This window comes from Cnephaeus nilssonii (assembly GCF_951640355.1).
Source record: "Cnephaeus nilssonii genome assembly, chromosome: 9".
Classification (NCBI taxonomy): domain Eukaryota; kingdom Metazoa; phylum Chordata; class Mammalia; order Chiroptera; family Vespertilionidae; genus Cnephaeus; species Cnephaeus nilssonii.
In genome coordinates this window covers 21,355,668-21,370,564 of record NC_137080.1, presented here as the reverse complement: position 1 = coordinate 21,370,564, position 14,897 = coordinate 21,355,668, and the positions used below count along the sequence as shown (strand labels likewise).

Sequence of the window (14,897 nt, the reverse complement as noted above, 5' to 3'; positions counted from 1 at the left end):
ACATTCAATCTATGGTTGGAAGTGATATTTGAGCAGAAACCTAAGTGATGGGAAACCAGCCATGCAAAGATACCCAAGTATACTCTATGCAAAGAGAATTGTCAGTGTAATGACCTTATGGTGGGTATGAAGCTAACATGTTCAAAGAGCAATGAGAAGGTGGGTTTGGCTGGAGCGGATGATATATGGTAGGGAAAGAGTGAGGAGGTCTGACAGCAAGTGGGACCAGATCATGTAGGACTTTATAGGCAACGTAAGAACTTAAGGTCTTAAGTGCAAAAAGAAGCCATTGCAGTGTGTTTTTAAAAAGTGAAGTTGGCTACTGTGTTGAGAAAAGATTGTAAAGAATAATACCAATCAAGGGACTATTGTGATTGTTCAGGTGAGAGGTAAGGGTACCTTGGACCAAAGTACTGGGAGTTAGTGAGAAATGGTTACCTTCAGATTACCTTTTGAAGGTAGCACTCACTGGAATTGATTGATTGCATCACAAGGAATTGGTTAGAGAAAGAGAAGAGTGAAGGAAACATGATGATGTGTGAATGGTGTCTTGGTATAGGTGTAGGGAAACTTGTTTGAAGAAAAAATTGAAAATTTTGTTTTGGGTATATTAAGGTAGATGTAGAAAAAAATAATGGAAAAGAATTAGGGTGCCTAGTGGAAATTTTGGAGTGTATAATTTATTAAATATAAGGAAGGATTTTCTAATGATTAGGACTTTTCAAAAGAGACTGATATAATTAGGCAAAAGTTATGCATAGATTTTTAGGGGGTATAGTTAAGAAGAGGGTAAAAAAACAATGAAGATGTGGTACAATTCAGATGCTGATGAAGACGACAATTATGATCTACTTTTTGTTTCTAAGTATTATAGGGATTAGAAATTATGAACTAAAAAGACTCTTGTTTTAAAAATTAAACTTATCATTTGTAGATGTGTTGTACTGAGTTCCTATCTACCTAACCCAGTGACCATCAAAACAGAAATCTGGATCTACTAAAATACAAATAACAAAATGCTTATTTAAATTAGTTTGTAGCTATGAAATATTTTTAAATGCATGATTTCATGTAAGTTATTTTCATACAATTCCAATAGGTAGAGCAGGACTTGGCAATCCTAGTTTTATAGAGCAGGAAATGGAAACTGAGAGATTAAGACATTTTGTAATTCACAATAAATGGTTTGTATTGTGGTCTATGATTTTATATACACTGAGTGGCCAGATTATTATGATCTCTGAATGTATAATATCTGGCCACTCAGTATATATATATTAGAGGCCCGGTGCATGAATTCGTGCATGGGTGGGGTCCAGCCAGCCTGGCCAGGGGGAGGGAACATGGGCAGTTGGCCGGCCTGCCTGCTGGTCAAACTCCTGGTTGAGGGGACATTTTGCATATTAGCCTTTTATTATATAGGATATACACTGAGTGGCCAGATTATTATGCATTCAGAGATCATAATAATCTGGCCACTCAGTGTATATACTAGAGGCCCATTGCATGAAATTCATGCACTCAGGTGGTCCCTCAGCCCGGCCTGTGTGGCAGGGGCCAGATATGGCGGGGATCTCCCTTTTCTGCATCCAGCACGGAAAGAGAGATGAACCGGTTCTGAGTGGAGGCAGCCAGGGATTGAGAAGTAAAAGAAAGCAAGAAAGCAAGAAAGCAAGAAAGAAAGAAAGCAAGCAAGCAAGAAAGCAAGAAGACACAGAGATAGCTTTATAAAGCTGGGAGCTGGGTGGGATGCTGCCTCCTCTGATGGAGGGACAGAGACCCAGAGCGGATGCAGTGTGTTTATTTATACCTCCAAATACCAGGGGGTTTCACCAAAAGTTAGGATCAAAGGAGATTATTTGCATTCTTGAGTAGGCCCGAGCATTCCTGGTGCTTGACTGGATTTACATATCAAAGTCACAATCACCGACACCTGGGCAAGGTTAAAAGTCAGTACTGATAACATGTCCAGCCTTTTTGGGGAAGCATGTTCCCAGGGCGTGGCTCTGCCTGTCGCCCTGAGTTCAGCTGAAAATAATTAAAGAAATGCCCATGTGCCTTCCCAGGGGGCCCACTACAGGCCTGCACCCTCTCACAGTCCGGGAGCCCTTGGGGGATGTCCGACTGCTGGCTTAGGCCCGCTCCCCTTCATTCCACTGGTCGTTTTGCCATTTGGTCTATTTGCATATTAGGCTTTTATTATATAGGATCACCTTTTGTTAAAAAGAAATTTATATATGTAAAAGCCTAAGCGACTGAATGACTAAATGACCAAACGACCGGTTGACCGGTCACTATGATACACGCTGACCACCAAGGGGCAGAGGCTCAATGCAGGAGCTGCCCCCTGGTGGTCAGTGCGTTCCCACAGCGAGAATGCCACTCAGCTGACCGACCCATCCCAGTGGCCTACCAGCCAGGCGGCAGCCACTCACTTCCCCAGTAGTCTTGCTAGTCCAATCTTCGGAGAACGGGCCAGGCACCAACGGACCAGTGCTGCCGGCAGGCTCCCAACAGTGCTGCCGGCCTCCTGGAAGTTGACCTCGGGCACCATGGCCACTTCTCCTCCCTAGATGCTCCACAAGGAAGAAACAATATAAAAGTGGTCGCCAGGTGGCTCCTGCGTGAACGTCAGAGGGATGGGTCCAGATCCCAGGCCAGCAAGGGCATCCCACTGACTGCCCAGAGGGCTGATTGCATCCTGGCCTCCCTCCACCCCAGCCCCTTGGGATGGGTGCCAGACACAGGGCTCCTGGCTGGCGAGCATGGCTGTGGCGGCGCAAGCCTCTCCTGATCAGGACTGACTGGGCGCAAGCCCATGGGAGGTGCAGTGGGGCCAGGATGAGCGGGGGTGGCAGGCAGGAGTGGCAGGTGGCATTGGACTGCCGGTTTCAGCCCAATCCCCGCAGGCCATGCCGAGGGACCCCACCTGTGCAGGAATTCGTGCACCGGGCCTCTAGTATATCTGTATATGTAAAAGCCCAGCAACCAGAACGGCAGAATGACCAGAATGACCAGTGGCTGTGATGTGCACTGTGGCAGCCAACCAGCCTGATCTGGGCCCCAATCGGCTGCCCGCCCCTGGCTGGCCAGGCCCTCGATCAGTCCCCAACACCCTGATTGAGGGTGGGGCTGGTGGCCAACTGCCCGTAGCCCCTCCCCTTAGTTGGCCCAGCTCCTGATCAGCCCCTAACACCCAGATCTAGGGTGAGGCCGGCTGGCCAACAACCCACAGCCCAGCCCAATGGGCCCCCCACTGGGGTGGGCCAGACAAATCCCACCTATGCACGAATTCGTGCACTGGGCCTCTAGTATATAAATGATATAGTAAAAATCAAAACAACACATAAAAACACTGGGATATAGTCTTATATTTTCTTTAGTGTTTATCTGTGTAAAGACTCTGAAAATGCCCCCTTTCCATGTACCAGTGAGCTCTGTCATGCCCATGCCTTAGGTTACCCCCAGGAAGTGGGGTTTTTCATCACTTAGAGAGACAGGAAAATTGCTTCACAGAGCAAGGCCACTTTTGAGATGTCATTGCCCACCTAAAATCATTTAACTACAAAATCATTTTAAATATTCTTCAAAAATCTGAGTGAAAAAAGGCCTCTGTTATAAAATACATGTTTGGACTTTAAATCAAACTTTCAAGTATTTTTCATCATCACAGTGATATAAATATTATTGAAGGCCAAACTAACAAGGTACTGGTTAAAAGATCAGAAAGAGAGGAATGGTCTGGGTGATTTTTCTGTTTTGCTTAAAAGAAAATTGCTAATTTGGTTTTAGGACACAGTACTAAAAAGGAATATCATATAACATGTAACCCCAAATCTTTTATTTTGTGCTTTTAATATAATAATTAGGTGCCCTATTTCATTTTAAACATTCCATAGCAATCCTAAGATTAGAGGATGACTTGGTAGAAAAATAGAGACAACTATATCCTGTTACAGGATTTGTCTGTTCTGGAGGATGCAGTTTTTCTTTGCCTCCTACAGATCTGGCAAGGCTTAAAGAAGAACAAAAAGTTACAAAGATTAGATAACAGAATAGATAATGAGTTTATATGAATTCTCTGTTTTCTGCAACACCACACATCCATGCAGTTCCAGGCAAGTTCATGTGATGGAAAGTTCCTGTGTTATTTGTTCTGTTTCTGTAAAAGAATCGAGAGAGGTGTTTCTCTTTTTCTTTATAGGAAAAATCACTTTATGTTTATAAAGTGTAAAAATCACAAATGCTTATTATAAAGAGTTTAGGTAATGCAGAAAAAGTTTCAAAAAGAAGATAAAAGCCATCACCTCAACTTCTGGTAGAAAAAACACACTAAATACTAACATTAATTGAAAATTATTGCAGAATCTTTCTATGTAGGTATTGATATAAAGATGAGTACATTATTATTATCAAGATTATAACTTTTTCAGTGTTTTAAACAAAACATTAACATTTAATTTTGTTTTAATTTATCAGAAGAAAAAAATACTGAACAGTTGTTGAACTTCAAATAAATGTTGCTGTTGTTTTTAACCACAAGAGGCAGTATTTAATAAACGAGCTCACAAATGTTGAGAAAATAGATTGTAAAAACATTAAGATGTCACACTCACTTTTTAAAAACTACATGATTGGGTCTTTTGACATTTTTTTCCTTATGTTTAAATTTTGAGTTTTGTTGTTGATTATTTTCTTATATTTGTTTTGTTATTCTTTTTTTTTCTTTCTCTCCCTCTCCCTCAAACTACATGCTTTAATTGTAGATCATAAAAAATAAGGACACTCATACTTTCACATTGTCTCCGACCACCCTTTTCTATAACTCCAAATATTTATTATTCATATTATAATTTTTGTATTTTGAAGATTTTTAATTTTCACATTTAACTTTAAAAGCCAATTCTAATGACATTTAAGGCAACTATACTTTTAAAATAAGAGTCAGTGATAATTCAAAACCTTTATATCATTCTACATTTATGAGTTCTTTAATTTGATTCATCATATTTTTTTCTCAAGATGTTTAATCAAGAAGGGTTTCCAGGTGCTTTGTGCCTTGAGTTCTTTTACATTTTTTGAATTCCTGCACTTATATTTAGACAGCATTTGGGTGGAGATATTTTGGGTTCACTTCTCTCCCCCTTAGAAGATCTCTTGGAATGAATGGGAGCATTCGTCCTTTACCTGTAGAACATGTAAGTTAACTTGAACATATTCCAGTGTTGAGCATCTGAATCAAATTTTCCTGAGACACAAAGTGTTCTTTCAGTACATACATTCACTCCCCACCCCCTTTTTTTTTTTTTTTTTTTTTTGCATTTCAGGGAAGTTTTAGTGTAGCTACACATTTTTTTCTAATCTTTAGATTAGATTTACTTTAGATTTTTTTCAAGAATTTTATAATTTTTCAGAAGTGATCTTTCGCATCTTGCTTTTTAAAAATGTATTTGCTACAAAAGTTGTTTTGTCCTAAATTTATTTCCTTTGTTCTGCTATCTTCCTGTTCATCTCACTCTGTTGTTTCATCTTTTATTTGAGCTCTTGTTTAATCGAATTCATGTTCTTGTTAACTGAGCTAATAACATGAAACACGTGTGGGAATTCTCTCCAGTATAATCGGTTTATATTTTCTTCTAGTGTCAGTTTTTTTCCTGTCTCTTTACATGAAGTGTGAAATACTTCCCTTTTCTCCCTGTGTTTGCATGGTTATGTCATTTCTTACTTTTGAGGAGTCAGTTTTTCTTAAAACTTGTCTTTGACACAATGTAGGTGAATTCTTGACTTTCTTCTAAGAAAATCTGAGAGTAGCTTTCTTTCTTGCCACACCACAGTTAGAGGTTTAGGTGATATATTTTATGTGCCTACTTTTATATATTTTGATGGTAAAGGGCTGTGGGTATACTCTATATTACAATGCATGGATTCACCCTCCCTCAGATTTTGTTAAAAATCTATTTGAGGAAGTTTTCTAACTGGTAAGGACTGCATCCCTCTCCCTGGAGGAATGTCCCAGGCCTTCCATCATGTTGTCAAAGCGGCTGCAGCCCCAAAGCCTTCACTTCTTACTAGGGAGACTGCCTCACGGGGTACTTCCCAACATGCATTTCCCTAGAGAGTGCCAAGAGGGTTAGGACTTGAACCTTGTCCAGTCAAATGTCCTGGCTTTAGTCTTTAACAGTTAGATTGCAAAGTTTGTGGCATTATGTTGTATCCTTTTTCATTCGCTTGTTGGTATATTCTTATTTCTTTTTTATTCTTTATTTTAAAAGTCAAATTGCTTGGGGCCAAACTTACATGCAATAAAATGCACCCATTTTTGTTAGGAAGTTTTCTCAGCTGCGTACACCTATGTAACCCCATCACAAATAAGATATAGTGATTTCCATCACGCCCATCGGTTCTCCTAGGCCCGTGTGGAGACAATCCCATGGAACTGTGAATATGCTTTATGTCACTATACTAGTTTGATCTTTTCTAGATTTTATGAAAATGTGATCATATAGTATGTGCTCTTTTATGCCTGTGTTTTGTTTGTTTGTTGTTGTTGTTGTTTTGACCTAGAGGTCTCTGAGATTCATCTATGCTGGTACATGTATCAGCAGTCCATTCCTGTTTGTGGCTGAGCAGTATTCCCCTGTGTGGAAACACCCAAGTTTGTTTATCAGTTCAGCAGTTAAAAGACATTTGTATTGTTTCCTGTTTGTGGCTATTATGAAGAAAGCTGCTGTGAACCTTATTGTATTCATCTTTGCATGGACATATGTCTTCAATTTTCTGAGTTAATACCTAGTGGTGGAACCACTGGATTGTATACAAAGTTTACACTTATTTAATAAGACCTTCATCATTTTCTCCAAAATGGTGGACCTTTTTACGTTCTCACCAGTAATATACAAGAACTCCTATGGCTTAACATTCTTTCAATGTTTTATATTTACAATATTTTAAATTTCATCTATTTTAATGTGCATGTAGTGTGATATCTTATTGTGGTTTTATTTTCCATTTCCCTCGTGACTAACAACGTTAAGCCTCTTTTCACATGATTATTGGTCTTTTATATATGATCCTCTTTAATTTTTCAAATTTTTGTCTATTGTTTAGTTGGGTTATTTATTTTATTATTGACTTGTAAGAATTTTTTGTATTTTTAAAGAGTTCTTTATACTTTGGATATAAGTCCTTCGTCAGATATATTTTTGCAAGTAATATCCCCCATTCTGTGGTTTGATTTTCCTTTTTTTTAGCTCTATTTTTGAAGTCAATTTAATCATTTATGGTTTGTTTTGTGCTTTTGGTATCCTGTGTAAGAAATCTTTGCCTACCCAAGGTCATGAAGATTTTCTCCTGTGTTTTATTTCCCTAAGAAGTTTATAGTTTTAGGTTTTACATTTTGGTTGATGATATATTTTAAATAAATATCTGTGTGTGGTATGAGTTAAATGCTGAGGTTTATTGTTTTTCCTATGGATATCAAGTTAAGAACCATTTGATGAAAAAACCCACCCGTTTCCCATTGAATTACACTGGAATGTTTGTTGAAAATCATTTGACCATGAACTGACTATTTCTGGACTCTGAATTCTGTATCATGGTTGTACATGTTTAGCCTTCATATAATATCACATTCAATTATTATAGTTTTATAATAGTATATCTTTAAATAAGAGGATGTAAATCCCTAAACATTGTCATTTTTTTCTTCCTCCAAATTGTTATGGATAGTCTAAGTTTATTTCTTTTTTGTATATATTTTTAATCAACTTATCAATTAGATTAAACTTACGAAGAAAAATTACTCATTATTATACAATATTAACATGATTTATTTTTATCAACTACAGTAATATATAAATAATACCCTTTTAAAAATGTTTATCCAGGTAGACATTTGCAGTATGCCTAGATGTGTAGAAATGTAATTGTTTTAATTTCTAGAACATTCCTAGTCTTCCTAACTAATTCCCAGTCCCAGTGATAGCAGAAGAACTTGCTATTTCAAGGTCAACTATTTCTGGTTTAAAGCTTAGTCTTATAAGGAAAAGTACTCAAGATAAATGTTCACTTTTTCAGGATTTCTTCTCTTTCTGCTTTGTCCTCTTTTCTCCAGAGGTAACCTGAAAGTGTGGTGTAGGATAGGCTGAAAGTGACGGTGTGATGTTGTCATAGAGTAGGGGCCTGAACACAGTTAGTAGGAATGGAAAGGAGACAGTAAACATGAGCCAGGGATGCCATCTCAGAGAGGTGGGTGACTCCATCCCCAGGTTCCTCAGTCAGGCTATGCTGTTTCCCACATATGAACCACTGGGCTTTTCCTTTAAAACCCTTTTCACTTATTAATAGTAAGTTAACAGATGTGTTTATACATCATGTCAAAAAATACTAGTTTGCTGATATAGTCTAGCAGCAAAGCTTTTTAAGATTTTATCTACGTACAATAATACAGTATTCATTCTCATCAGCAAGTCTGCTGGAAACGGAGGGTTTAGGCCACCTCAGATCGTTAGCAGAGATTCCAGTGCCACCTTGTGGTGTGTTAGGTGACCACAGGCTGATGATTTCCCTTCTCCTCCCAGTATTTCCCTAGCTATGAAGGTGATTTTCTTTTTTTCCAGCTAGATACCTTACTTTTCTGAAGAGTAAATTTCATTTTCAGTATTTGATTTAAAAATTATTATATATTTAATGAAACCTATGTTGTATTTAAAAGGACATTGTACATAAACACCATAGCACCTTTCAAGTCTTTACTTTATACTGATTCTGAATTGCAGCTCTACAAATCTTCACAGCATGTTTAAATATTAAAATGCAATGGATTCTAGGTCATTGATAGATATGCTTAATGTAGAGTGATGCTGACTGCTTTTCCTTTATAGCATTTAACCTTAGAGTCTCTACAAAATAGTGCATTTAAAACTCAACAAAGTTATATTGACTTTAATTAAAGGTAAAAAGGAAGTTAGGACTGAAGAATAGAAACATCATTGTATGGTATGCGTTGTTTTTTATTGTATAATTTACTAGAGTATGGAGGAAATAATTTTAATTTAGACATTAAGAATTTATCTTTATAAATCTAAAAAATTAATAAAAGATGTTTAATTTACTTAATAAGAGAATATCCAATGTGCCTAAATATGTTATGTGTTTAAAAGAAGAAATTGTGAAGATAAAATATGAAAATATAGATTCCTCAGAGGTTAATTATTTGGTAATTATTGGAACATCTTGGTGTCTCATGGGAGCCAGATACCTGATGGTTACCATGATAATCTACTGGAAGGCCCATGGATTCATTTACGTAAATTTTTATATATATCAGCACTTATACTTTTCCTTTTTTCAGGAATCAATAATATTTAACGAAGAGTAATTTTTCAAGCAGGTCTTGTCATTCTTCTGTGATTTGTTCTTTCTTTCTTGGACACTTAACAGGTTTGTTTTATTAGAGCAGCAAGTAGAAGCAAAGCTCATAGTCTGAAGAATATTTCTTTTCTCAGTAAAACTGTAAAAACGTTTCAATTTCAAATCTTTTGAATTTATCTCCATGTCAGCAAGCCAGAATAGGGCAGCCACTAGGGGTCAGGCTTCTCAATTGTATGGAACTGAAATGTCCATCTCAGTTACAGGACGTTTTAAGATCCTACACATCTTTCTTTCTTTCTTTCTTTCTTTCTTTCTTTCTTTCTTTCTTTCTTTCTTTCTTTCTTTCTTTCTTTCTTCCTTCCTTCCTTCCTTCCTTCCTTCCTTCCTTCCTTCCTTCCTTCCTTTCAAATCTATTGATTTCAGAGAGGAAGGGAGAGGGAGAGAGAGACAGAAACATCAATGATGAGAGAGAATCATTGATAGGCTGCCTCCTGCACAACCCCCACTGGGGGATGGAACCCACAAGTCCGCCTGTACCCTGACGGGGAATCGAACAGTGACCTCCCGGTTCATAGGTCAACATTCAATCACTGAGCCATGCTGGCCGGGCCCAACACATTTCTTTATTTCACGATTAGCATTTCAATATTTAGAACTGTTGGCTTAGCAGTTATATTGTTAACTAGAGCCAAAACAAATAAATGAGGAATTGTGAGACTCTGGGGAAGCTTTCAGAGCTAAAATTGTTTAAAAGTAATACCCATCTGCCAATAAAACAAGGAATTTCATTTTTTTAAAAATGCCATCCTCCTTATTTGGTATGTATTTCCTCCAGTAACTGCTGATGAGTTCATCAATGTGTTGCATTAGGTCATCATTGTTTGTAAAAATGAACAAGTATGATGTCTGCTGAAAAGTAATGGAAACATGTAATGCCTTTATTCTGAATATTACTAATTGTGTTGTTTTTTTTTTTTAATTTTAAATTCAGGACCTGGCCTTTCATTATCAAAAGCCCCAAGCAATATAAAAACCTTTCCTTCATGGATGCGATGAATAAGTTTAAGTGGACCAAAAAGGAAGGTCTGTCCTTCAACAAGCTTGTCCTGAGCCTGCCGGTGAACGTGAGGTGCTCCAAGACTGATAATGCCGAGTGGTCGGTAAGCCCTGCTTGGTTTTCATCTTCGGGGAAAACCAGATGTTACATTTTACCTGAATCCACAACAGGTGAAATCTAGGGAACAGATGAATACCTATAAATCCAACGACCCATCCGATAATTTGCTTAATGATTACCTGGGGTGGACCAAACACTCCTGATTTCTTTCCTTTTAAAGAGGAGATTTATTCTAACACTCAAGTTGTAGTGAAGCAGGAACAGGATGAGATGAGAATTTCAAAAAGCGATGGAGCCTGTTTTGTTTCTCCCCTGTCCCGGCGGCCTGCCTGGCCCGCTTCCCCACTTCCCTCAGAATCCTTGAGCTTGTGACTGTCCTCATGTTTGACAACCTCAGCAGCGATCTGTGCCCCGCCCCCGCCCCTTCGATTCCTGCAGAAGTGCAGGGACTGAGCAAGCGTGGCCACAGTCTGCTCTTGATCACACACTCATTGGCGTTTCTGCTCTTTCACTCTCAGATCCAAGGGATGACGGCCTTGCCTCCAGATATAGAAAGACCGTACAAAGCAGAACCCTTGATGTGCCCCTCTTCTTCCTCTTCCCTGCACACAAGCCTCTCTCTCCAGCTGCTGGTGTGCTTCCCAGGCCTGGGCAGCATCCTGAGCCGCCTGCACTCCTGGTCCTAGTTCTGTTGTCCTCGGTGACGATGTTTTCTGTGATTGGAAACTCGTTTAATGTGCAGGTTAAAGACACTTCGGGCGTGAGGAGTGTGAAGATCGCGGAGACTTCCCTTTCATGTACTCCCTCCCTCCCCACTCTCCCAGTCTCCCTGAGAGATGTCATGGGTTCTCTTCTGTTCCTCAGAAATGGCTGATAAAATGTATCAATTACCAATAAAGCAAAACTGGCCTGACTTAGAACCTGTATCAAAATGTGGACCAAGTCAAGTGGAAGTAAAAGAATTCTTTATTTCCTTCTGCATTACATTTTATTTAAACACTTGTCATTGCCTATTTTAATGTTTAAATGTTGGTTTGGCTTCTATATTCCTTTTTAAAACCGCTTTCCTCGTAAAGATGTCAAAGGAAGTACTCTCCACTCCAGTTTCCTTCCTCTTTATTGCTCGTTGGGTGTGACTTCCCAAGCATAAACAACGGTCCCCCACCTTTCAGTGTTACCCAGTTCTGTCTTTTTCTGTGAATTCCCCGAGGGTCCCATACCTCTGTGCTTTTTGATGATGCCCATTTTCATCTCTTCATCTATCTGAGTCTATTGGTACAACCCCTAACCCATCTCAGAGTACTTCTGCATCCTGCTCAGTCCTGGCCAGGTGAGTGTTTTCGTGAGCTCTGGCACTAAAAAGAAAGAAAAGAATGAGGCTATGGGAAACAGAGAAATGGTACCTAACTGATTGTAGGCTGAGGAAAAAAATGTAGTTGGCTGCAACCCTGTGCTGTCAGGAGCCCTTTTTGGGGTTCCAGGTCAAAGGCCAGACAGTGTGAGCCAGCCGAGGAGGGTGTGAGGTCCACGTAGCACCTCACTGGCCACGGTCGGGGTCACAAATGTTGCCTATTGGCTCAATTCGAGTCACACTTGCTATTGTAGATTTATTTTTATATTAAGTAACAGACTAACTTTCCATAATACAATTGCTACCAAATGAAAATCTTGTGAGTTTTTGGGTTCTCTTTGTATAGTTCAGCTAAATCTTGTTAAGTGTCCTTTCCTCATTTCTTACGTTTGGATCCTACGAATAAACCAAATGAAAGTAAATTTTTGTGTGGCAACTTGTACACTCCTTGAGAGAAGTGATTCTGTACTGATGTTTCCAGTCAAATCAATTCAGCACTTTGCATTTTCTATCCTGTGTTTAAGCCCTTTCTCCCCAGCAAACAATGTCTTCAATACTAACTATATTGTCTTTTAAATAAATGCTATGTTTTGGTGTGTTTCCTTCCTGATTCTAAGACTTTTGTCCACATAATGAAATGTCTGTAATATTTATGAGGTATATATTATAGTTAGCTTTTCTTCTTTTTATTTCATAACTGCTATATCAGCCTTTATTATTTTTCCATACAAATATTTATATAAGAAATATGATAATCCCAGACATTCCCTATCTGAAATTTTATGTTTATTTTTCCTTCAGGACATCTGAATCTGAGATGTCAAAGTAAAATGATTTCCTTTGGAAATTATGTAATATTATCTGTTTTCATTGTTCTTGGTGAAGAAGGTAAAAACATACTGGCTAAAAAAGGATACACAGCTTTTGGAGACTTGCAATTTTGGAGAAATGGGAATCTATTTTTTCAGTTGATGTTACTAAGAATAAAGCTGACATTGTTCTGCTACAAATTTTATGAATATATATAATTTTGAGAAATTGACTCTATTTGAAATTGGAATAGGTTATCTATTGAAGACTGGGTAGGATTCTGATTATATTCTACGTTAGTTTGCTCTTACATTGAAAGACCTTCCTGAACAGCCCAGGTTTGTCATTGCTGCCCCGGATCAAGTCACATGATCTGTCCTGGGCTGGGAGTGCCTGGGTCCTGAGGGAAAATGGAGTCTCCTCATACAATGGTCCGCAGTGTGATTGTTAAAGCAGGTAGGGTGGGAGAGACCTATGTGTGATGAAACCAATATTCTTCAAGGCCCTGTGAGGTTAAGGGTGTCTTGAGTGATCAGTTTCTCTGAAGAGTATCAACCAGGATCAGAGGAGTCCTGGGAGTGAGAGGAGTGGTACAGTCAACAGCGGCAGACGTATTCGGGGTTTTGAACTTTCTCCTAATGGCTACAGCGGCCAGTGAGGAGTGGCAGACAGGAGGATGTTTACAAGCGGTATCTAGTTGCCTGATACAATTTGCTCAACCAAATGCTTATTGTTGGCTATACTGGCCATTTCCAGTTTTTCAATATGATAAACATTGCTATGATTAACATTCTTATAATTAAAACTGTTTCATACCTATAAATAGCCCCTCACAATAAGTTACCATAAGTGCAATTACAGATGTAATAATTGTATATTTTTGAGAATTTTTATTTAATAATTATAAATATTTGAGAATTTTGATGAATATTGTTAGATGTCTTCAACTTGTTCAAATTATTCTCAAAGATTTTAGAAAAGAATTCAATCTATATCTATCTATTGTCTGTCTACAAAGAGAGTATGATAATTCAAATATGGTAAAATGATAACAATTGAGGACTCTGGATGAAGGATATAGGAGTTTGTTTGTTTTTTAAATACTATTCTTGCAACCTTTCAGCTAAGGAAAAGCTTATTCCTCCTCATGGACCATCACTTCTCCATAGACTATTTGGACCAAGAAACTCGCTTATATGTTAGTTTGATCATCTTAGCCCTGCAAGACCTTGATCGGCAGTTGTATCCAAATCCAGCAGAGTCAAACCGGCAACTTATGAGCAGAAAATGGTCAATTGCATAGACTCATGGCAGCATTCCTAACTCCCTTGGCCAGAGCTGTGTTCCATGGAAAATATAAAGAGTCGTGGACAACTGTTACAAAGTTTAGCAGGCTTACTGTAGAACTTCTCAGTCTTTAATATACTGGTATAAATGTGCATTTGAAAGTCCAAGAGGAGTTAGGTAGTGTGAAACATTACCCAGACTCATTGACCACTGTACCTATGTTGTGGTGGAGGAACATTCCCCAAGGACCAAGCTTTGGAGCAAAAACTTTCCCAGCAAAGCATGTCCAGGGCTCTCTCTCTCTCTCTCTCTCTCCCCCTTCCTCCCTCCCTTCCTTCCACTCTTGCTAAATGTCAATGGAAAAAATATCCTCAGGTGAGGATTAACAAAAAAGAAGCTCATCAATATTGTTACATCATATCAGTCTACATTTGTTATAAAATCCCATTCTCACCCATCCTGCTTCTTCCTTCCGCTTCCTAAAGGGGAGAGTATGTCACCCTAACGTGACAAAAAGAAACCACAGTTCCTGGTGTTGCAATATAGCCCAGAAATGCCTCGAGCTTAAGAACTTTAATATGGTTTGTGCAAGTCAAAAGGCAAAACGAGATCTTATGAGTGAGAAAAGTATCCAGCTAAACTTAGCATAATTTAAAACCTAGCTGCAACACTAAGTAATGAAATCATGTTCCTCAAATAGAATTTATCTTTTTCATGCTTTTCCTGGACAAATTGTTACTGATTATTTCAAACAAGAATTTCTGTCAGTTTTGTTGAGAGAGTTTGAACCGAGCACCGGAAATGAGAGACATGTAAGACTCAGAATTGCCTATGTTAATGAACCTCTGCCCAGGCACTGGTGCAAATTCCTTAGACATAGTGAAGATCGTCTCTATTGCATTAACAGAAGAAACACATTCTCTAAAGATAAAAAAAATTTCATAGTTAGATGAAAAAAAC

The 14,897-nt window shown here is 38.5% G+C and overlaps 1 protein-coding gene across 1 annotated transcript in view; it reads left to right on the top strand.

The window, feature by feature from the left end:
• MOXD1 (monooxygenase DBH like 1) overlaps positions 1 to 12,757 on the top strand; it is an 80,542-nt gene extending 67,785 nt beyond the window's left edge. The window contains exons 11-12 of the mRNA XM_079781470.1: positions 10,364 to 10,532; positions 11,008 to 12,757. Coding sequence (XP_079637596.1) covers positions 10,364 to 10,532; positions 11,008 to 11,175 — 337 coding nt within the window. The 3' untranslated portion in view covers positions 11,176 to 12,757. The remainder of the gene's footprint in view (positions 1 to 10,363; positions 10,533 to 11,007) is intronic.
• Positions 12,758 to 14,897: the final 2,140 nt, after the last annotated feature.